Source organism: Bombus vancouverensis, chromosome 17 (assembly GCF_051014615.1).
Source record: "Bombus vancouverensis nearcticus chromosome 17, iyBomVanc1_principal, whole genome shotgun sequence".
Classification (NCBI taxonomy): Eukaryota; Metazoa; Arthropoda; class Insecta; order Hymenoptera; family Apidae; genus Bombus; species Bombus vancouverensis.
In genome coordinates this window covers 6,554,676-6,576,063 of record NC_134927.1, presented here as the reverse complement: position 1 = coordinate 6,576,063, position 21,388 = coordinate 6,554,676, and the positions used below count along the sequence as shown (strand labels likewise).

General features: G+C 33.6%; 3 protein-coding genes across 6 annotated transcripts; 1 reads left to right on the top strand and 2 right to left on the bottom strand.

Moving 5' to 3' along the window:
* Positions 1-29: 29 nt before the first annotated feature.
* Positions 30-11,043, bottom strand: LOC117166104 (uncharacterized). 3 transcript variants are annotated; one of them, XM_076626208.1, is made up of 5 exons: positions 10,907-11,043; positions 5,561-5,801; positions 4,189-4,290; positions 1,067-1,192; positions 30-401 (listed from the first exon to the last, which is right to left on the bottom strand). In XM_076626208.1, exons 2-5 carry the CDS (start codon positions 5,724-5,726, stop codon positions 310-312), a joined length of 486 nt encoding a protein of 161 aa, XP_076482323.1. In that variant the 5' UTR covers positions 5,727-5,801; positions 10,907-11,043; the 3' UTR covers positions 30-309. The 3 variants fall into 3 exon arrangements, with proteins under 3 accessions (XP_076482323.1, XP_033205675.1, XP_076482322.1); XM_033349784.2 differs by lacking the exon at positions 10,907-11,043 and adding an exon at positions 10,157-10,464; XM_076626207.1 differs by lacking the exon at positions 10,907-11,043 and adding an exon at positions 10,157-10,462 and having other exon boundaries at positions 5,561-5,804.
* Positions 11,044-13,939: 2,896 nt separating this feature from the next.
* On the top strand, positions 13,940-17,154 carry LOC117166101 (uncharacterized). The gene is made up of 6 exons (XM_033349778.2): positions 13,940-14,132; positions 14,526-15,012; positions 15,083-15,345; positions 15,462-15,684; positions 15,975-16,240; positions 16,323-17,154. Exons 1-6 carry the CDS (start codon positions 14,106-14,108, stop codon positions 16,473-16,475), a joined length of 1,419 nt encoding a protein of 472 aa, XP_033205669.1. The 5' UTR covers positions 13,940-14,105; the 3' UTR covers positions 16,476-17,154.
* LOC117166097 (integrin alpha-4) lies at positions 14,040-21,369 on the bottom strand. 2 transcript variants are annotated; one of them, XM_033349771.2, is made up of 10 exons: positions 20,704-21,369; positions 20,247-20,625; positions 19,740-20,035; positions 19,108-19,567; positions 18,876-19,018; positions 18,355-18,804; positions 18,125-18,288; positions 17,531-18,027; positions 17,156-17,445; positions 14,040-17,084 (listed from the first exon to the last, which is right to left on the bottom strand). In XM_033349771.2, exons 1-10 carry the CDS (start codon positions 21,121-21,123, stop codon positions 17,049-17,051), a joined length of 3,135 nt encoding a protein of 1,044 aa, XP_033205662.2. In that variant the 5' UTR covers positions 21,124-21,369; the 3' UTR covers positions 14,040-17,048. The 2 variants fall into 2 exon arrangements, with proteins under 2 accessions (XP_033205662.2, XP_076482301.1); XM_076626186.1 differs by having other exon boundaries at positions 20,247-20,628; positions 20,704-20,790.
* Positions 21,370-21,388: the final 19 nt, after the last annotated feature.

Below are 21,388 nucleotides of genomic sequence, written 5' to 3'. Positions count from 1 at the left end.
AGAGGATGAGGTTGAAATAGGCTCTTAGGTACGCGTTTGTACATAGTTTGTTGCATTTCATCCATTAAAATACAAATGTTGCCGTCGGACAATGTTCATTATTTGTACAATTACACTTTCTCATATGTACAGGTGAAGCCGCAAAAATTGTTTATCAAATTATTAGAAATTTCACTTCGTTGTCGCATGTTAGAAACGTTTGTTGGCCTCTAAATTTCTCCCGTGCCGATGGGAAAATAATTTATTAAAATAACTCGTCCTATACAAAAAATATTTGGTATTAAATGTGTACTGTGAATTTTAGGTCGGCTATGAGAGCCACCTGAGCACCGTTAATATCGCCAGGAACTTTATAAAGTGTGTATTCGTCGGTGATACCGCGTCGTTCGCCAAGTATTTCCCTGAAAAAAACACAGTTGTCAATTATATCGATGCAGGAAACAGATTTTAAGAATTATGTAATATCTCAGATAAAGTTACGATAAAGAAGGTGCATTTTTGCACCTTCAAACTTCTCACAAATGCATAAAACTGTGCGGTCCAATTAATAACGAGTTGTTTTCCCAAATACCTAATTTTTAACAAAAGGCATATATAGCGTTATGAATAATTATAGACTCCAACACATTCACTGCGTTATCTCTTCGATGTTACCAAAGAAGATCATGGATATGTTAAAATTCCGTTTCTTCCAGACTTCAAAAGATTGAAAACAGATCTTAAGTTTGTACAAGTTACTGTTATTTTACTAGTACTGTAACTCTATATTGTGATATGAAATTATAGAAACGATTTTGCCAATTTTTCTTTTAATAGCATTTCGAACGTCTAAAAATAGGGTTGAGTTTAACACGGCATTTTATATTATACTCACGGCACTGTACTTCCCTGTGAGAAAAATGATCTTTCCTTCTCTGCTCTTTCGTTAATTATATTATAGAATTACGCTAATTTCAGTTCTGTGCTCATCTCAAACAGAAGATATTAGATTACTCGCGCTTACGCAACGACGTCTAGCTCGACAATACGTTTCACCATAATACGTAAGCGGAGAAATAGTACTTACATACAGAAGCTAAGTAGGAATGACAGCAGCATTCCCGTAGCCTCGCGTATTCAGCACAGTCTCCAGCTTGTACTTCGCATTCTTCTGGCCCCACGCGACAAGTGTGCTTCACGAAGGGGAATACCTCTGAAACAATAGGCTGTTGAGTGTCAGGAACAGACTTTCGACGAATCAGAGAAACCTTATGATCAATTTAAAAGGATTATACACAGGGTGGTATCTTTCAAGTGGAATATCGCTGGGATATCTTGTCAGTCATTAAGAATTAAGGATATCGAAAAGACAGTTCTTACGGAAGCTGTTTAACGCGACAAGGAATTGTATTAATAACTTTCCCCTAGCTGCGGTAGCAGAGGAGGAATTTCAAGCTCAAGTTCATTTTTTAAATAGGAAGCTACCGATTTCCATAATCTTTGTATATGTCGTAGAAATCAAAATTTTGGACAACTTTTTCCTATTGCCAATATTTTATAATTACTATTGATTACTAATTTTAATTCTCGTGCAATTATTTGTACATTTTGTAATCGTCGCTCGACCTTAGTTTGCGAGATGTGTATTCGTAAAAAGTTGTCTTTTGACTACGATAACTAAAATTCGAAATTCCACTTAAGAAATACGTCGCACAATTCAGATTTTTCGTTGGACTAATACGGGACTACGTGCACGTATTCTGTTACTTTTAGCAGACTCTTATTTACCGTATTGTAACTTCTGCGTAATCGAATCGGTTGATTAGAAATGGGCAAAGAAGAACGTGTGATTCATAAGACTGATCGAAATGGACTCATGTATTCGATTCGTGCACGCGATGCGTGCAGCAACGCAATTTTATTGCTACTGTCGCCGTTGCCATTCGTGTACGCTCGACGAGCATTTAACGACGAACATTGTGGTCAAACTATTATAACAAACGAATCGTTACAGAATTGCTTACGGTTTGTACGGGAATCGTTCGCGTTGTTAACCTTGCAATCGCAATTTTTCAATGAAACTCGAAGCTTACTTTTTAAAAATACAGCAAGTCGTTCAATCGACGTCAGTTGTTCAAGTTCAGTCTATATACTCTACAAACTTTCTATTCTATATCTTCCTGATTTATCTTGTAACTTTAAAGCAGATGGCTTAACCAGTTAGCTGCTTTGTCGATGCCCTTTGTCAATGCCTTGATCACTGGATCTTGTTTAAAGACACTCAATTTTTCCATGGTGGATCTATCAGTTGCCCTTAAAGTATTGACTTAAAGTATTTATTAAGACTAAACCTCGAGTTAGAGTGAAAAATTTGGACTATTCATTCGTACACTTAATATACAGGGTAAATCATAACACGTGAGAGCCGCTTCAGGACAGAAGATAACCGAGGATAGCCATCTCGAGCACCTTCTGCGAAGATAAGCAGTTACGGATTAGTGAACCACGAAAATGCCTTTGTATGTAAAATATAAAATAATGCAACTTATATAAGATCAGATAGAGCAGCACGTGTTTGTATGAACTTTCTTCGTTGTCTTTGTGCCTTCTGTCCAGTCCTGAAGCGGGTCCCACGTGTTACGATACGCCCTGTGCAATATAAAATAAATTATCCTTTTACGTATTCGTTTATTTTTAGTATGACACACATTTTATTGTCAACGTTTCGCTACACGGTGTTTCAGCGATATAACGGTTAATTATCTTCGTCGTCGTTCCAGACACAGAAAAGCATTTAGCCGTGAAGATAACTTTTTAAATATCTATTTGCTTCTCAAAGTACTTGAAATTTACCCGTCGACTAATTTACAACGAATTTCACCGAACTCGATAATCTATCTTCTGGTATTTTTCCCTTTTACGTGTACCTTTCTGAAGACAATATACTGCACGTGTTTCTGTAACAGACGTTTAATTGTAAATATGAATATATTTTCAAAAAACCAAATCGATAATCGTGATATCTGCAATCTACCAATTACCAATTACCAATAAAAAGGCAATAAATATAATGACAAAGATAGACAGAAAGAGGAACTGATTTTAAGCAGACCAATTGCGCTTTTGTCCGTGTGTGAGAAGCAAGGCCATCGGAGAAACTATGCTAATTAGAAATTCGAGCAAATGGTGTTAGAGGTGAACGGCCGATAACTACGTAAAGAGTACTAAAGAGTTGGGACGACGGATGCGCGGAATACCTAAGTGTCCCTGTTAACGGCCGGTCGTTTTGCGTGAATCACCTGGTATGTGTAACCACCCTGCGCGTCTCAGCGCATTTAGAAGCGCGTGTCTGACAAGGATAGATCGTTACGATGAACAATCGTTACGAACGAACAACGATGATTTCCTGAACAGGTGATTGTCCTTCCGTTCAGCTGGATTCGAAGGTGTTTCACGAATTCACGCGTCATTCTCACGCGGGGGGAACAACTGGGCCAAGTTCTGCGGCAACCTACCAACCATCCACTTCTTCGCTTATAGATTACGCATATTTTGGCGCGTCTTGTCGTTTTTGTTAAAAATAAATAATATCGCGTTACTTGTGTTTGCTACGTAGGAAATTAACCTGCATTTCCCTCGTATTTTCTAATTGGAATTGTACTGTAGTTGTTACACGGTTGTAGAAATTGCAAGTATTACGACAATTTCAGGGTCTATTATCGTGGCTCGAAAATTCCGTGAAAAGTTGCACAATCAAACCACCAGCATTTGCACGGTCAATTCTTCACGCACGAATTGTCTGCACGCGATTGTCGTTTTTCAGGCGATTCTTATATGCACGTAAATCGACGAAGGACGAGCCTAAAATACGAGCAATGTAATTGAAAAAAAAGCGAAACTGATGAGAAATCAACGTGATCGTTCCATTTTCTATATTTATTGCAACATTAAACGCAGCGTACTATGCAATATAGAAAGTTTTGTATAGCGGCAATGCGTCACAGAAATTTTCACGATAGAAAATTGAAGCAGAAAGAAACCTCAGAGTCTGAATTGCGAGAATTTCTAAAAGATCCTTTCGATTCAAACATCTCACTGTCGTATCGTTGTTCCGATTATTGCTATAATCATTGACTCGTTATAGAAGACTAATAAAAAACATCGATATCGCATATTTTGCTTTTTATCGTTGTTATAAATTTTACTCACCGTTGGAGTTGCCATCGCAACAACAGTGATCATTTATCACGCTTCCATCTTTGCAGTAAGTCATCTCTGATCTGGTGCAGGGCTTGCATCCTGGGATAGGACCTGTGGAATTCGTCAAAATATAATATTTCTTCTATTCGATGAAACATTTCGTCTATTTGTGCCACTAAATAAAACCTCGATCTCTAAATTAATTGCAACATCTTCGTATCCGTCAATGTAGATTAAAAAATGAATATTAAAATTGAATTGTAATGGAAAGCTGCTGCCGCTGCTACTGCTATCAAGCGGGTAATCACGTTGTGGCGAGTTGGAAGAAGAACACGGAGCTGGTAGCCTTCTACTACGCTGCGGTAAGGACACCATGTTCCTTGAAATGAGAAATAACAATTTTGTACGACCGATTCAGAGTTACATTTCATTATCCTCGTTTCGTAGAGCTGTTATTAAAACAAACGATAATCGCATCAAATCGAGGGAGTACGAGTGTAATTCACGTTAATTGGTGGCTGCAGGTTTTATGCAACTGCTTTGAAATTATGTCGTTGATGTTGAACGCTATACCGACGTTATGTCACCTAAAACATTTATTATCATCTATATAAACCGACTGGGTACGAATATTTCGTTTTACGTCGTTCGATACAGAATGCTTATAAAACATCACGAAATAAGATAAAGTACATCGCGCTTTATTTTCCACAAGAATAACTTCAAATAGTCTAAATGGAATAAAACAAACGAGCGAACGCAGCGAGTAACGGGAAAATCGGTAGTTCGGTGCAAATAAAAAATGACAGAGATCTATTTATGCAAGGATAACTTCGCGGAACCATCGGAGATACAACTTTTCTTAGAATCCTGTGTATCGTTACAAATAGCCGGCTAGCTGAAATTGTCAAACAAAACCAAGTAACCTTGATTTCTATTTCCTGTCGACGATACGCGGTGCTTACGTTTGAAAATCGCAACATCGTTCCTGTCTCTCGAGCAATTATTTTCAGGTAACGATCGCATCAAGGAAGAAGGTGGCCTTTGGATCCTGGCGTGCGACAAGCATACTGAGCCTAAATTAGAACGACGATCGTTCGAAGCGATCGAATACCTTTCTTGTCCGTACCGGCTGCAAAGTGGCAAGACAAAGACGAAATTAATAAAACGAGACAATTCGTCGAGTTAATTCGCGGTAGGTGGACGTGGCCCAAGTATCCGTTTAAACGGATCAAAGGGAGGTTATTCTCGGAGGAAAGATAAATAGATTTCGGTGCTTCGTAAAGATGCTTTATAGACCAGACGTTAGAATGAAGTCGGACAAGGGGCTTGGCATGTGTAACGCTTTTAGTATCGAGAGCGAAACGCGTAAATTTCCTACCAGGATAGAGCTGCAGCTTCTTCGCCTCCGTAATTGCCTCCTCGTAGAGGACCTCGTGCTCGAGAAAGTATTCCTCGTCCGGATGGTGGTTCACCACCGTGATCGACTCGAGATCACCGAGGATCAGGATCAGCGTCAGTACTCTGAATGCAGTGGTGTGGCTCATGCTAACGCCTCTTCTTCGACATCTTCGACGATGATCGAGATTCCGCTGTTCTTACGAGAGTCCCGCTTTTATCTGCTGCTTGAAATTCAAACACGAAACTTGTCAAGTTCGTTGCTACACGCTTGTCTTCGAAATACGATCGAAAAGTGCTTGTAGAAAACGCTGCGAGCTTCGCGGAACGAGTTCCTCAGGAGCGAAAGAGAACTCGCGCATTCGTGTAGTCGAAATTCATGGAAAAGCGAAGTATTTGTGGAAAAACCGGTATATGTGACCTCTTAGTCGTAAAGAAAAGAATAAAAAGAATGTTTCATTCATTTGGATCATTCACCTGGAATGTTTTTAGATGTCATTTAGATAGCAAAGGAAAAAATCACGATACAATTAACCAGAGCTCATTGGTGACTATATCTTTCTCTACAGAGGCGACGTCGTGACACCATCTTCTAGAATTACTGATATCTATTTAGGAAGAAAAATTGTACTTAAACTCTATTCTCATTCGTAGAACATTTTCCATTAAAAGGTCGAAGATTTTCCATTTTCGCGTTCGCAGTGTTTCCTACGAGCACTCTTCGATCAATGTCCCTGGATTTAAACATTTGATCCTTTGGAATGTTCGTTAATCGATGTGCAACAGCGTTCGAGAGATCGTTAAATTTTTAAGCTGCGAATTAATCGTACGATCGTTTCAAAATACTTGCAACGTATCCCCCAAATTTTGTTGTTTCATAATCGCGTAGAGAAATAAGCAATTTGTGATTATTTGGGAATCTTTCGTAATATTGCTTACCGAATGTATAACGATATCTAGATTATCGAAGCTACGAATCAATTATATAATTATTCCAATCGTTACTTGCAAGATATCTCTTTTTAATCTTCTATGGTTTTATGCTTTTAATTGCGCTCCATTGTCCACGGTTTTTATACCTTTTCTTTATTACCCAGACTTATTCCATACGCATAGTAGTATAATGACTGTCGCAACCGGAAGTATATGCAAGATTACGGGATAAGAATACCGGTGGGACAGTACCATATGAACGATAACGATTGTCGTATTATCGTCATCCAAGGTGAGTTTTAAAAGGGCCCCTTTGTACCTAATACGAGTTTTATCAATGTGTACATTTTAAATATTCTCCCAGCTGTATAATCGTTGCGTCAAGCAATTTTTTCCGCTGCGTTATTGAATAGTACGATGCTGTGAAAACATGCAAGTACGTTCAACAACATACTCCTCTTAATGAGATAATTATTAGCTAATTGGAAAGTTCTATCGTCTATCTTTTATTATTAAGAAGATTATTATAAGCATAAAACGCGTCATAAATGGGCAATAATTCAGCATAAAACGCAGCTTGAGAGACAACTTAAAGGGCCAAGACCTACTGTACTAGCTGAAATGTACCAAACTGCACTACAAACTGTAAATCTCGTTTCAGTTGCTAATAACTAGACCGCGAATGTTAATGAATTTTTATATAATAATAATAACAATAATATAATATATCTCGTTTAGTTATCGCGAAGACATTAGAGGCGAAAATTACAACGTAAATCGATGGCCAGGTCGTATAATTACGTTATATTATCCTCGCATCTGTTGCTCAAGATAGAGTAGTATTTTAATGTCCTAGGTTGCACAGAAAATATATGTTCCGCTCTGAAACGAGTGGTTTTAATATCGATCGTGCGTATTCATTTCATTTCGGGAGTGATTCATCCCTCGCTACCCTCTTGTGCTCGCCAATTTGACTCAACTTAGGTAGAAAAATGCGTAAAGCGAACGATGTTCTGTAATCGTTATAATATAAATATTAGACGATATTCGTTTCATATAAACGCAGAAATAATTAGTGAACCGACCATAGAAATATTAAACCAATAAAAATGTGATGGAAACGATTTCCAAAAATTATTTATAGGTTTTGAATCTGCGTATTTTGATGGAAACAGGATGGCGATAAAATAGTCCAGTACACCTATAAACGAAAAGATTCAAACAAACGAAACGATCCGTGTTATCCAGACAAAATACCCGTATCTATTTGTGTAACCTCATATTTTCCCGTATTCGCTATGTTCGATCGAATGGACAACCGCTGAAGCGAATTAGGCGATAGATTTGATTAAAAAATTCGCAGGGAATCTGTGAATGTTTATTCGATGAACACTCACTGCCAGTTATATCAGGACACCTGCCTGTTCGTCGCGTTTAATGATAAACCTCAACAAATTTTTCTTTATCGACCCTATTACATTTACATTTGCACATTTTATGAAGCGTATACGCGAATGATTTATAATAGACAGACTGCGGATGTTCATGCAAATTTACATTCCAATGAACACAACAACTTATTGTATGAATATTATATTGCATATTGAATACTCTATTTTCAGTATTATATTTAATTATATTAATCACGAAAACATATTTCGCAATGAACAGACTGTGAACATCTATGTAAATTAATATCTTCGCGAATACAATTGAAAAAATGAAATCTGAATCGGAGACGATTATTTCACTTGCTATACGTATGTTCCAATGACTATTATATTTGGTAATTTCATAAATTTGCCCGTATTATGCGCACTATGTGCATTTTTGCATGTGCCTTCAAGTTTTCTATAGTTGCACAAAACATTCACAGTCTGATAATAGAATAATTGGGAAATAAGAGCAGCGAAAGGCATTAAATTTGTGCTAAATACGTACAACAAGCGTCTTAATATTTAAGTACGACCGGCACTGCTGACTCAGCGGTATTTCTAATATCAAAGCCTGTTAGGAGACGTGCAACTCTGATAAAAGAAGTAACATAAGAAAAATTACCGAGTACAAGTAAAAGAATAGTGTGAAGGAAAAAACGAGACAAGTACGAGAAGCTACATTCGCTGTGAGTCACGGCACGATGACAAAGACGGACAATCGTTAATTAAGCTCAATTAAGGGCCCTGTACGCGAAACACGGACGTCTTGGACATGTTTTTGAATCAAGGTGGCATCGCCGAATATCTTCCTGCTGATTGCGTCCTCGTTTCAAGAGCGAAATTTTGTTCCTGTTTTTCCTAAGGATCGAAGGAAAAGATCGATACCGAATGAACATTGGCCTCAAAACTGTTGAAGACGTAAAACGTAAAGTTAATTAAGGTATTGAACGCGATATGACAGAAAGCGGACACGGTTTATCTACTTGAGCAATTACGTCATTTCTGGAGACTCCGAAGAAGACTCTGAAGAAGAAGAAGAAGAAGAAGAAGACGCGAACCAAGTGTATTGTAAGAATAACGATGAGAATATTGAACTACATAGAGTCAAGGTTGGTTATAAAAGTGTATGAATGTTGCAATTTTATAGCGCGACCACTCGCTGCTAGGAAACAAATATCATTGGCAGAGTTTAAATTAAGCGTAGGTGGACTTTTCCCATTTTCCGTGCATTTCGTACGGTTGCATGAACGTTTCGAGGAAAGATATTAGCTAGAGAACTACAATCGTAGAGCGAGCTACGCAATACCGAATATTTTACGTTTATCTACAAATTGGTAGCTAACAATTGTCACAAATAGAGATACAATATCAATTGTTAGATCAGTTCACCTGTATTTCATGCTTTTCCAAGGAAACATTGAATGAACGAAGGCAACAAAGCATAAATCGTCTTAACAAAGACATCAAAACCATCGAGTTTAACTTTTACGAAAGTTGTAAATGAAGAAAATTTGAATTTTCGATAATTCAGAGTAATTTTCGATAGTTCAAGAACGAAATCATAATATCTCGTTTTAATTAATGATTAATGTTGGAATCTGTTTTCCACCAGACATGATTAACAAGTAAACTGCGAATGTTTATGTAAATTTAAATTTTCCTATACATCATTAAAGAAATGTTCTTGCACACTATATGTATTTTATGCATTTTTGCACATTTCAACTTTGTTATAAATTCATAAACGTCCGCCGTCTATTAATAAGAAAATGTTTTCGCGTATTCGCCTTCTTATCTTCAATATTATGACGAATAAAAATGTTACATCAACATTTATTTAAAGATGTTACATCGACAAGTTAATCTTTGAACAAAGATCAAAAGTAAGGCGTTCCTATCGGAAGTCATTTTTTCGTTATACATTTTCAAGGAAGAACACTTTATCTCCAGCTAACCTTTGACTTGACCGAATTATCTATCTGTTTCCTTGTTACGAAAACCAAGGAAAAAACGATGAGGGGAAAGTTATCAAAAGCTAATCTCAAAAGTAAGTATGTTATTCACATTATTGCAAAACGAACGATAAAAGTATCCAGAATGTTATATCTCTTTAGAAAAATGATTTTACAATAATACCTTTATCCTGTCTGATATTTCCCGCACAAAATGTCGTACGTCGTAAATACAAAGACTATAAAATATTTCCTCACCATTACTTCTTCTTGTTGGACACTTAGACAATCCATGGCATAAAATCCATTTTCTCGGTCAAATCCTTTGAAATATCATGTTCAGATTCACTGGCACAAAATACTTTCAGTCACGTTTAATTTTCTCAACAAATCAGCTGGTTGCATCGTAATTACGGAGATACGAATCGGCAAAAGTGAGAAATGCTCGTTTAAGAAACCGTGGATTGTCGCATTGTTTATAAAACGTGAATGAGATAGTAGGAAGTGTGCAATGGTTATAAAAGTGTGCCGGATTGAACGACGTGCAACCGTCGAAGACTACGGGCTGTGCTGAACTGTCGGCCGAGGGCTGAAAAGAGTATTAGGCAGCACCACTACCACCACTGTTCTCTACTGCTGCTACCAGGGGCGGACTGGGACTTAAATTTTTACCGGAAGATTACCGACATGACCGGTCTCCTGTTCTTAATTCATTAATCAAATCCTACGTAGAACGGCCCCAAATACTGAGCAACCAGGAATTTTTCTAAACTCCCCGATAACCAGTTCACCCCTAGCTGCTACTTCAATCACCGCTACCGTAATTTACAGTATCATTTATGTCAATTCGTACTTGTCTTATATTTTTGCTGCCAACAATTGTTTAATCTGTGCTCAAGGCATGGTTGGTTTTATATCGTATTGATGTTGGACAACGTAATAATTTTTCATTTTAAATTACATTATTAAAGAATTTTCGCGAGGTATTTAAACTGTTACAATATGTACCTGTTACGTTTAATACGGTTCTCCGTCCTCGAAGCGATGATAAATTTTAACGAGCTTCTTATCAAGTTTCTTTTAAACAAAGATACTAACTTGAATCCTTAAAAGGGAATTACTATTGAAAGTACCGTATATAAAATATAATCTATCAAGACTAGCGATCGGTCTTCAGTCTATTCGCATTTAGTGCAACGCGCTCACGTGCGTACTTTTACTGTTCAGCAGCTAAGAACCCTAGAAAAAAGAATACGTGCTTCAGAGTACGAATGCTTAAACGTGTAACCGTTCATATACATTGTATGCACGGAACTCCAATCCCAAATCAGATGCCAATATTCGTACCACTTCTTCGACTGGGATGTATTAAACAAAACATGTAACAAATAGTACTCGACGAAAAAAGATTGTCAAAAAATAAAACCTTTTTGGGCTTACAAAAGAGGAATAAATTGCATTGCGCGCCGTTGCGTAGCTGGATTTGCAAATTTTTTAGATGTGCCAGTCACTGATTTGGCGATTGAGTTCCGTATTGATAGATCATTGATTCTGAAATAATAACCTTACCTTTGTGTTAAATTTTTTATTGCCTTTTCAGATAAAGTCCTAATTTATATGGTACACATAAAATAGTAAAATATTATGCATATACCCAATGTTGCATATTTTTAAGAAGCACAACAGGTATATTTTTATAAAAATTAGCACTATGGATCAAGTATATAGAACGCAGTTGTTGCTTTTACAAGGTACAATCGTATTTACGAACATTTCTCGTTGACGACTTCGTATATATGTATGTACTGTGCATGTTGTGTACAGGCCACTCTTGCAATAGCAGACACCTGGATTTTTGTAAGGATAAGACCAGTATAAAGGCGACATGAAAGGGCGTTTATAAGAAAGCATTGAATGCCTTGCGAAGAAGGGTCCGCTTACGTTGCTTATTGATCTTGTCGGTGAGTCCTGCATTGGTTCAGTCCTATACCTACCAATATCTTCAACAGGAAAGAATATTTTCATCATTATGTCTCTTAACGAATATCTGTCTTAATAAAATAACTCTAACAAATATTTCTTCACTGTATATCATTTCTATATATCGGTATAAACATGAAAATAAAAATATATTTACTCATTTGCCAAAAGAAGTTAATTAGAAGTTAATATGTTCGAACACATTGTTTTCAATAAACGTATTTATTCTATTATAAAGGTTATCAAAAATGTATCAGTCATCATAGGTAAAAATAGAGGAAAACCTTTATTGATCCTGATATCCAGTTTGCTTTAGACCTGACAAGGACATTCCCATAGAGTAATGAATTATACGTAATTATACGAGTTTGAATTATACGAGTAAATTTTCAACCGGTTGATTCTTTGGTCACCCACATGTTTGATTTTTTCTTATGGTTATGCATCTGTTCCTCTATTTAGCAATTACTATAAATGTTGCACCAACGAAATAAAAAGATACTGGCAGCTGTTGAAAAGATTGATTAAGCGTGAAAATTGTATAAAGTGGCGCACAAAAATTGACGATAATTCGGTTGAATCGTTACATTTAAATCTTATTTATCGTGGGTGCGCCAGTGCCTAGCCCTCGCACGCTCCACATACGTTTCATAGCGGCACACCCTGTATGTGGTCCCTGGAAGTGATCACGTAAAATGCACAACTTGTAGTCACAATACGTCTGCTTACATATTCGATTGACGTTCGTCACCCATACATAGTGGCAAGCCAGACCTGGACAAATTTTGTTTAAGATAAAAATGAAGAATAGCAATTTAAGACAGTAGTCGATCGTTTCAATTACTCTGGTATTTTTATTTAAGAAATAACATCAGGACAGTAATTGCATTTTGTATTAAAAACAAATAAAATAATTTGAAATAATTATTACAGTTATAAGAAATTGTAAAATAAGCGTAAATTTCGTTCCTTTGAAATTTTATGACGGTCTAAGGTTAAGTAGTAACCTATGCATAGAATTTTACCGTGTTTCATCATCGATTTTATTGATTTACATTGATACAGCGGTTCTGTTCACTATTAACTTGCTCCCGTTTAACTGTTTACTTTTTCTACGCAAAAACTCTCTCTCTCACTGAACCTGTTATATCTCAATGGACGGTTTATTTAGTTTCCTGTAGTGTTAAACAATGCGTGGACGAAAATGAACGTAGGCGATAATACGTGCGTGTGTCCGCGTGTAACTATTCCAATAATTAATTGCGCAACCTTTAAGCAATAATTTCAATGGAGACAGTTTATAGCGCGCCGCCCTCCATAAAAGTGGAAATGTTTCATACAATGTTTATAGCCTAGTATATAAAAGATACTCAGAATTGAAATTTGTAATTTATGACATTTCTGTATCTTGACGAACTTATTTTATAATCTTCGATTAAATAAAGAGATTCGTGCAACGCACTAATAATGAATATATGTAGGTAGAATAAATTATTAAAAATTGTTTATATGTACTTTAAGACTAATTTCTATTTTTGACTATTTTAAATTATTATTAAGATATTATTGCGGATGTTTTGTTGCAGCGATTTATTTCATACGTTAAATAATTCAGTGAATATTATACGTTACATATATTATGTACTTTCGCTTATAATATGCATTTTGCACGTTTCTGTATTTTTAAATTTTCCATAAATGGAGAAAAATTTGCAATCTAGCCATTATCTATATTGAAATGTATTTGTAATCGTCTAATAAGAGTTATAAAAAATATATAACTTATTGGTTATATTGTGAATGTGTTATATCATGTCATTACTTTCTTATAACTGGTTCCACGTGTTTCTGGTTTAAATAAAATATAAAGAAATTTGATTGGTTTGTTCTATTTCTGCACGAGATAAGTTTGAATTCGCGGCTTTTCTATATTACGGCACTACCATACGAGCTGTACGTCACTACAGTAACTGTAAGGAATTAGAGAATGCATGCGCCAAAGAAACTATGTATCATATATTTCAAGCCGTATCATATAAGTATAGTTTGTGCCGCATTGCACAGTTTAAGCTGGAAACGTCACCACTTTAAATAGAAATGTTTTAAAAAGAAGACACGAAAGACAACTCACAAGATTTCTTCGTGTACGCAGTATTCGCTATTTTAAAATAGTGCGTTGAATTATAAACTTCTATCCGAACTTGCGAAATATAATTAAACAATAAAGATGTCATTTGAGCCAGTTTTGGATCCTGTAAGTATTATTTACATCGATTAAAAAGTTATTTCATTTGGCAAAGTTGATTGTCATCGATCCAGGAAGGATATACGTATATATATACATAGCATCTGCACTGCTGATATGATCTCAATGAAACATAGTTTATCCAAACACTTATCCAACTATATTTGTTAATGCGTTAGATTATTTACAAGTACTGTACAAGTATATCAGAATAATATTGTATAAGTTAAAAGAGATCAAAAGATCTGTAATAGTTTCAATTTAAAAAGATGGATAAAGTATTAATGAACGATTTATACAATGATATGTAATGCATTTTTGATTTTTCTAAATGCAGTACAATTTAATTTCAGAATTGTGAAGTTTTGCTTTTAAATAATAAATACCTTTATATTTTAATAGCCAATTCCTTATGTGGGAGCTGTTGAAGGTGGTTTAATACCTGGAAAAATGGTAAAAATTCGAGGCAAAGTTCCTCCTAGTGCTGTACGTTTTGCTGTAAATTATCAATTGGGACCTACATTAAATCCAAGAGATGATATTGCCATTCATGTTTCACCACGTTTCGCAGAAGGATTTATTACTAGAAATCATATAGTATCAATGACTTGGGGCCCAGAGGAAAATGATGGCCCCATGTGGATACAACCTGGCCAAGAATTTGAGATGTTCCTTTTGTGTGATTTTCCATGTTATAAGATTGCCATAAATGGCAGACATTTTGCAGAATTTGTTCATAGGCTACCATATGAGAAAGTAACACATTTGGTTATTGATGGAGATGTAGAAGTACAATCTATCACATATGAGACCGTTCCAATTGATCCACCTCGTTCTCCTCGAGCTGTACCCACGCCAGATGTACCTGCTGCTAATTTTGGGCCACCACGTAATTAAGCATTTTATATCCTTTTTCTGTTACTAAATAATTGCATAATAAATTCTATGTCATTTTTTAGCACCTGGAGGATTATATCCTACAATAGGTCCACAAACACCACAAGGTGGATATGGTCCACCACCTCCAGCTCCTGGGTATGGGCCTCCTCCTGGTGTATATGGAGGACCTGGTTATAATCCTCCAAGAGCATATGGATATCAGCCTGGATATGAGAAGCCTGAAGAAGAAGAAGCATTTAGTGGTTGTTTGGATAAAGTTGGATTAGCAATAGGGGGACTAGTTGCAGCAGGAGGCATAGCAGCTGCTGCACACGCTATGAGTGTATATAAATTTAATAATTACAAGTCTTTTGGAAATAATAGCATACAATAATATCTGTATAAGATACTAAGAATAATAACATATGTTATATGCATGCTATGTTTATAATTTTTTAGAAAAAAAAAGAAGTTCAAGATGATCAGGAAAAATCTGATGCTTCTAAATCAAAAACAGAAAGTGAAGGTGGTTTGGGAAATCTTGGTTCTTTGGGTGCAGCTTTAGCAAGCAGTTTAGTAACCAATGCTTTAAGTAACTCACAAGCACAACAAGGCTACCCTACCAACATCCAACAATCAAGCGGTGGTGGTGGTGTATTAGACTCTATTCTTGGAGCATTAGGTATGATATAGATACATTTTATGCTTAAAACATGAACAAGTTATGAAATAATACTTTTCTTAATCTTTCAAACTGAAGATATTAATATAGTGATTTGTTCATAATTGTATGATTGAGTGTTGGAATGTTAGGTGATGACATAGATGATGTCATCTATTATAAGCTATATTTATGTTAAAGGTTATAGTGAATCATGATAAACACACAATACAGATAATTTTGCATTTGAAGTAAAATTTTTATATGCTTCATAAGTAAATTTTAATACATTAAATTTTTGTATATCTAAGGTGGTAATAGTGGGCATAATGCAGCACCACCACCTCCTCCAAGTCAACCAAGTAATCCATTGACAGGAGCCTTAGGATCTATTCTTGGTGGTGTTCTTGGAGGTGGTGGAAATCAACAACCAAATTACCAACCTTCAGGAGGTTACGGAAATTACCAACCTTCTGGTGGATATTCTAATCAATCATCAAATTCAGATCTTTTATCTGGAATAGGATCAGCCTTTCTTAGTTCTGCTTTAGGAGGTCTTACCAAACACGACAAAGATGTAAGTATAAACCATGATATTCTAAAAATTGTGAATATGTAAATTTTATAATCTGATTACATAATTATGATTGTACATACAGAAATCTCACGAAGAAAATCATCCAACTCCTCCACCAGCTTATACACCAAATTCTGCACCGCCTGTACAACCTCCTATATCTTCTGATAGTCCTGTTTCCGGAAATAAATTAACAGCAGATGAAATTTCAAAAGGCTTAGGTTTGGATGACTAATGTAAGTTGAGATAAAAATTCATATAAAAAATTATGTATAATGAAAATTTTATGCTCTGTTATTGATATATGCAAATATGTGCACAATATGATTGTGTATTAAAGATATTTAACATGAAAGGCAGCTATTATATATATATTTATATATTTTTTTGGCACGAGATATTTCAATAAAAAGCACCACAACTATAATACAAGCTGCTCGAATCTCATGCTATATATAAAAAGATTAATATTTTTGTATATAGATTATTTATTTATGATAAATTTGCTCGAATTATTTTCACAGAATGTTACATAACATAAGTAAAGATTGTAAACAAAATGAAACAATATTTATAATACAATCCTTTTAAGCTTTGTAGTTGAAAATTTATAATCAAGTTAATATTTTCTAAGATTTATTATATTTTTATAAAGATACTAATAGTACTCAAATGCGATAACAAAATGTAAGTTGTTGTTATTTATTTTCTTTTCTTAATTATGCGAAGAATAAAAGTCATATATATATACATATATATATATAAAAGTTATATATTAATAAATTTATTCTTTCTGAAAAATTTCTGTTCATGAACATGTTTCCAATGTATTCCCATGTCTCTTCTGTAATGTAACAAATACATTAAATGTAATATCTATATATAATATTATAAAAAATATTTTAAAAAACTTACATCTGTTTGTGATTTTAATGCTTCAAGTTCTTTTTTCCTACTTCGATTAAAGAATCCAATTTTAAGTAGTGCTAAAATTAACAGTATTAACAGTAAAATTCCTAAGACAATTGACAAAGCTATAATCCACATTGCAATGTGTTGAGTTACTGGTGAACCTAAGAACATTGTAGCAATAATAGTATCATCAGACTTGTGTCTAATTTTTTTCATAACATGATTTGATTCTAAAATATTAACGTGTCCGCTAGACAAGAAAAATATTATGTCTTTCTCTTCCACCATTTTTGCTGCAATAAATATTAAAAAGAAACGGTAAAATTTTTCAACATATCTTGAAAGTTAAATCAAGATACATATCAAGAAAAATCTTACCTTTAAAATCAGATATGTAAAAGTCCAATATGAGTGAAAGTTTTGCAACAGATGAAGAACTTAGAAAGGGACCAAGCTCACATTTAATATATGTACATTTGACATTAGCATTTGTACAATTGATATAAATTGACCTGTTTTCTGGCGGAGAATTTATAGAAAAATTGGTATCCATCATAAATCCTTTTTGTGTATACAGTTCAGTATTTGAAAAGTAAATTTCAGATATATTAGTTAAAGCAGTTGAAAGTGTAGAATTCAAGTGTGTACAGTAAAATGGTTGACCATCCAGATAACTAATTGTTTCGTTTATATTGATAATCTGTATATCTCCAGTAGAATGTTTCCAATATATTGGGATATTAATTGTTAGTATAACTTCATCAATTGGACTATCTCCAAATTTTTGAATTTCATAAATATGTTGAAATCGAATATTGTTTAATTTTTCATCCTCATTATCAGTAGAATATGAATATAAATTATCTTGTGCTTTCCTAATAAAAAAGAATTGTAGTTAGTAAATGATAATATAATTATAGAGAGTATGAAGTATAACTAATAATAACAATAAATAAATCTAGCGATACTAACCCTGCAATCACTATGTCAACATCAACATCAAAGTATATAGTTAAAACATGTGTATTATTGAATGGATCTTTCTGTTCACTTTGTGTGTTAAAATTGGTCCATAGATCCACGTGATCAACATCAAACCGAATTTTACTCATATCCAAATCTAATATTAATGTTTTCTAATAGAAATGATTAATTATGTTACTTTATTGAAAAAGTCTTGATATTTAACAGATTACACTTACATTTTTTCTAAGTGGATTTCCAAGATCACAAATTGCTTCTAAAGTATTATTTGTATAAAAACTTTCCATGCATGAAGCTGGCATACTTGCTAATGATAATATTTTTGGTATATATACATATATTTTAGCTTGATAAGCAGGTTCACCATAATTAAGAGCATCTATTTTAAGCTTGGTAGTGAATGTTGATCCAACAACATATTTGTTATTAGAATTTAAATTTGTTGAAAGTGATATCTTTACATCTGATGTACAAATATTGTCGTCACCACAATCAACGGCAAATGGTAATTTTATTAAATCTTCAGTTTTAGAAAACAATTTATTTATAGCTACACAGCTTGTACAGAGAAAGTTTACTTTCATCTTACTATCATTTAAATTTAAGTCCTTTTCTAAACTAGTTGAGATAGATATTTCAACTGGATTTATTATATTTTGGATATTTTTCTAACAAAATCAAAAAATAAAATATAATTTAAAAAAATATTTTTTAAAAAGATACTGGTATAAAATTCTACCTTTAAATATATTTTAAGTTGACTGCATAGATTTTTAGATTTATATAAAGTATCAGACAATTTATAAATGTTATCACTATTTCTTTCTGTACCATAATAAGCTCTTCTATATATTTGGTCGATTTTCAAAGATTTAACAACTCCTAAATGTAATATCATTTATTAAATATGATATTCCAGATTATGTATAACTTCATTATATATGTATATAAAAATTAAATTATATACTTACGAAGATAATTAGGAGTATTTATTCCATCATAATATGTACACACATCAATTAGAAAAAATGTAGAATTTCTCATTAATTTTTGTTTGTCATTGTAAGACAATTTTGTAGTTATTGTTATAACAGGTTTTGATTTTATTAAAATTGCTTGTTCAGATAAATAAGCTCCAACTGCAATATCAGGATATTTATCACCATTTATATCACGAGGTTCGGAAATTGAAATTCCAAATCCACGGATATTCCTTCCAAATTGTTTGCCAACTATCCTTTGGCTATAATGTTTAGGTAATCCATTGCTATTGCCATTGAAGATATATATTGCACCACTTTCTTCTTCATATGGTGCACCAACAGCAATATCACCATAGCCATCATAATCAATATCACCAAGACAAGTTATAGTAGATCCAAATCTACTTCCAGATATTTTTCCTTCAAATGATTTTTTTTCAAAAATTTCCTACCGCCAATGTTTGAGATCAATATGTGTATTAAGTTTAATATTAACATACTATACTAATTTATAAATTGAAGACTTATTTAATCAGATTTTAAAAGGAATTTTAGACTACTATATTCAAGTCAAAGTATTATTTCTGCAATAATTCAGCGATATTACAAAATGTACATACATTATGTAAAGCAGTAAAGACATATATGCGACCTTCATCCATATTTTTTGACCAATATGGTGCTCCAACAATTAATTCATCTCTATTGTCACCATTAAGATTACATGATGATAAAGCAGCACCAAAATATTCACCATATTGCTCACCATTCAAAATCTTTTTTATTTCTAATTTCGCATTATCGTTATGAGAGAAGGTAAATATAGCAACAGCACCAAACATAAGTGAAGCTTTTGGAGCACCAGAAACAAACCACAATTTTCCTTCTCTAAAATAACCAGATGTTACTGCATACCCTAAATAAATTATGATAAATTACTATCTTATATACCAACAATATTTTACACAAACTATTTCACTTAATTTATAAAGTTTATAATGGAATGATAAGAAAAATGGCTTTATTTAAAAATAATAATAAATAATATATAATAATAATTTGATATATAATGAAATATATATTATAAAAATATTCAGTTAGTAGTAAAAAGAAATTGTGTTACATACCAAAATAATTATTTGCACGAATACTTCCCTCATCTTTAATTGATGGAATTATATTTTGCATTTTACCATCAACTGATTTTGTAACTAACAAAGGCATACCTTTCCAGTTAAATACACCAGGACTACCTAATATTAAATCCCACTTTAGGTCATTGGATGTCATATGCATAGAAAAACCAACTTGACTCATGCCAAAATTATAAACATATCTTTTCGTATCGATAGCTTCTCTAAGCCTCACAAATGATAAAATTTTACTTTTAGATTCTTTTTCGAAAGACTTAATACTGTTAATTAATGACAAATAACAAATGCCGTACATAAACCAATTAGATTGGCGTTTATTTATAATATTATACTTCAATCGTGGGCCGCAAACCTACTTACAAGTTTAATTAAGTAATTATAAGTTTTTAAGGATAAATATATGAAAAAAGAAATACAGACTTCAACATACCACAATTGTAGGATTAGTCTTATTTTCTATAGCAATTGTTGCACCAATCCATGCATTGTCCTCAATTTGATTAATTGTTGAATACTCCTCTTTATAATTTCCACTTCTATCAATAATCCATTCCTTACATGTTTCATTAATTGGACATTGAAATATAGTACCTGGCTCAATTACGTTTTGTATTATGCTTGTATTTGCTCTGGGAGCACCTACAAGTAGTACAGAATCTAGGCCATCTGTATAAAGGGCAACGGAAAATCCAAAATAACTTCCCCGTTGATAACTAAAATTTTTGGGAATATTAAATATTTTGGCATTATCAATGTCTAAATTATATGCTAGTATACTATACTGTAAAATTATAAATGTAAAACTATAAAACCATATATTAATCTTAGTTGATAAAGTTAAATATAACATTCTGAATAACTGATGTTAGTAAAATGAAAGACCAGGGAACATTATTTCTAAAACTGAAAGAATTAAGGTTTTGTACCCACAGGAAGGATGTACTTTATATCTAGAAACCACAATGACATCATAAAGGAATTAGTCATATTTGTTTCGTATATTTATGCTTTCTATCAAAATTAAAAGGAAAATCGTGTTCTGATATTAAATAAAGCAGAACTACATAAATTTATTGGACAATAAATTAATGCATAAATTTAGGTCATTCTTTCCT

Excerpts from the sequence above, each read along its gene's own strand:
- LOC117166104 (XM_076626208.1), bottom strand. The coding sequence starts at position 5,726 with ATGAGCCACACCACTGCATTCAGAGTACTGACGCTGATCCTGATCCTC. Across the intron at positions 4,291-5,560 it reads GAAGCTGCAGCTCTATCCTG|GTCCTATCCCAGGATGCAAG; the intron begins GTAGGAAATTTA and ends CGAATTCCACAG. Across the intron at positions 1,193-4,188 it reads TTGCGATGGCAACTCCAACG|AGGTATTCCCCTTCGTGAAG; the intron begins GTGAGTAAAATT and ends CTATTGTTTCAG.
- LOC117166101 (XM_033349778.2), top strand. The coding sequence starts at position 14,106 with ATGTCATTTGAGCCAGTTTTGGATCCT. Across the intron at positions 14,133-14,525 it reads TTGAGCCAGTTTTGGATCCT|CCAATTCCTTATGTGGGAGC; the intron begins GTAAGTATTATT and ends ATATTTTAATAG. Across the intron at positions 15,685-15,974 it reads CTCTATTCTTGGAGCATTAG|GTGGTAATAGTGGGCATAAT; the intron begins GTATGATATAGA and ends TGTATATCTAAG.
- LOC117166097 (XM_033349771.2), bottom strand. The coding sequence starts at position 21,123 with ATGTTATATTTAACTTTATCAACTAAGATTAATATATGGTTTTATAGT. Across the intron at positions 18,028-18,124 it reads GTTGACATAGTGATTGCAGG|GAAAGCACAAGATAATTTAT; the intron begins GTTAGTATCGCT and ends CTTTTTTATTAG. Across the intron at positions 17,446-17,530 it reads TTACATATCTGATTTTAAAG|CAAAAATGGTGGAAGAGAAA; the intron begins GTAAGATTTTTC and ends TATTTATTGCAG.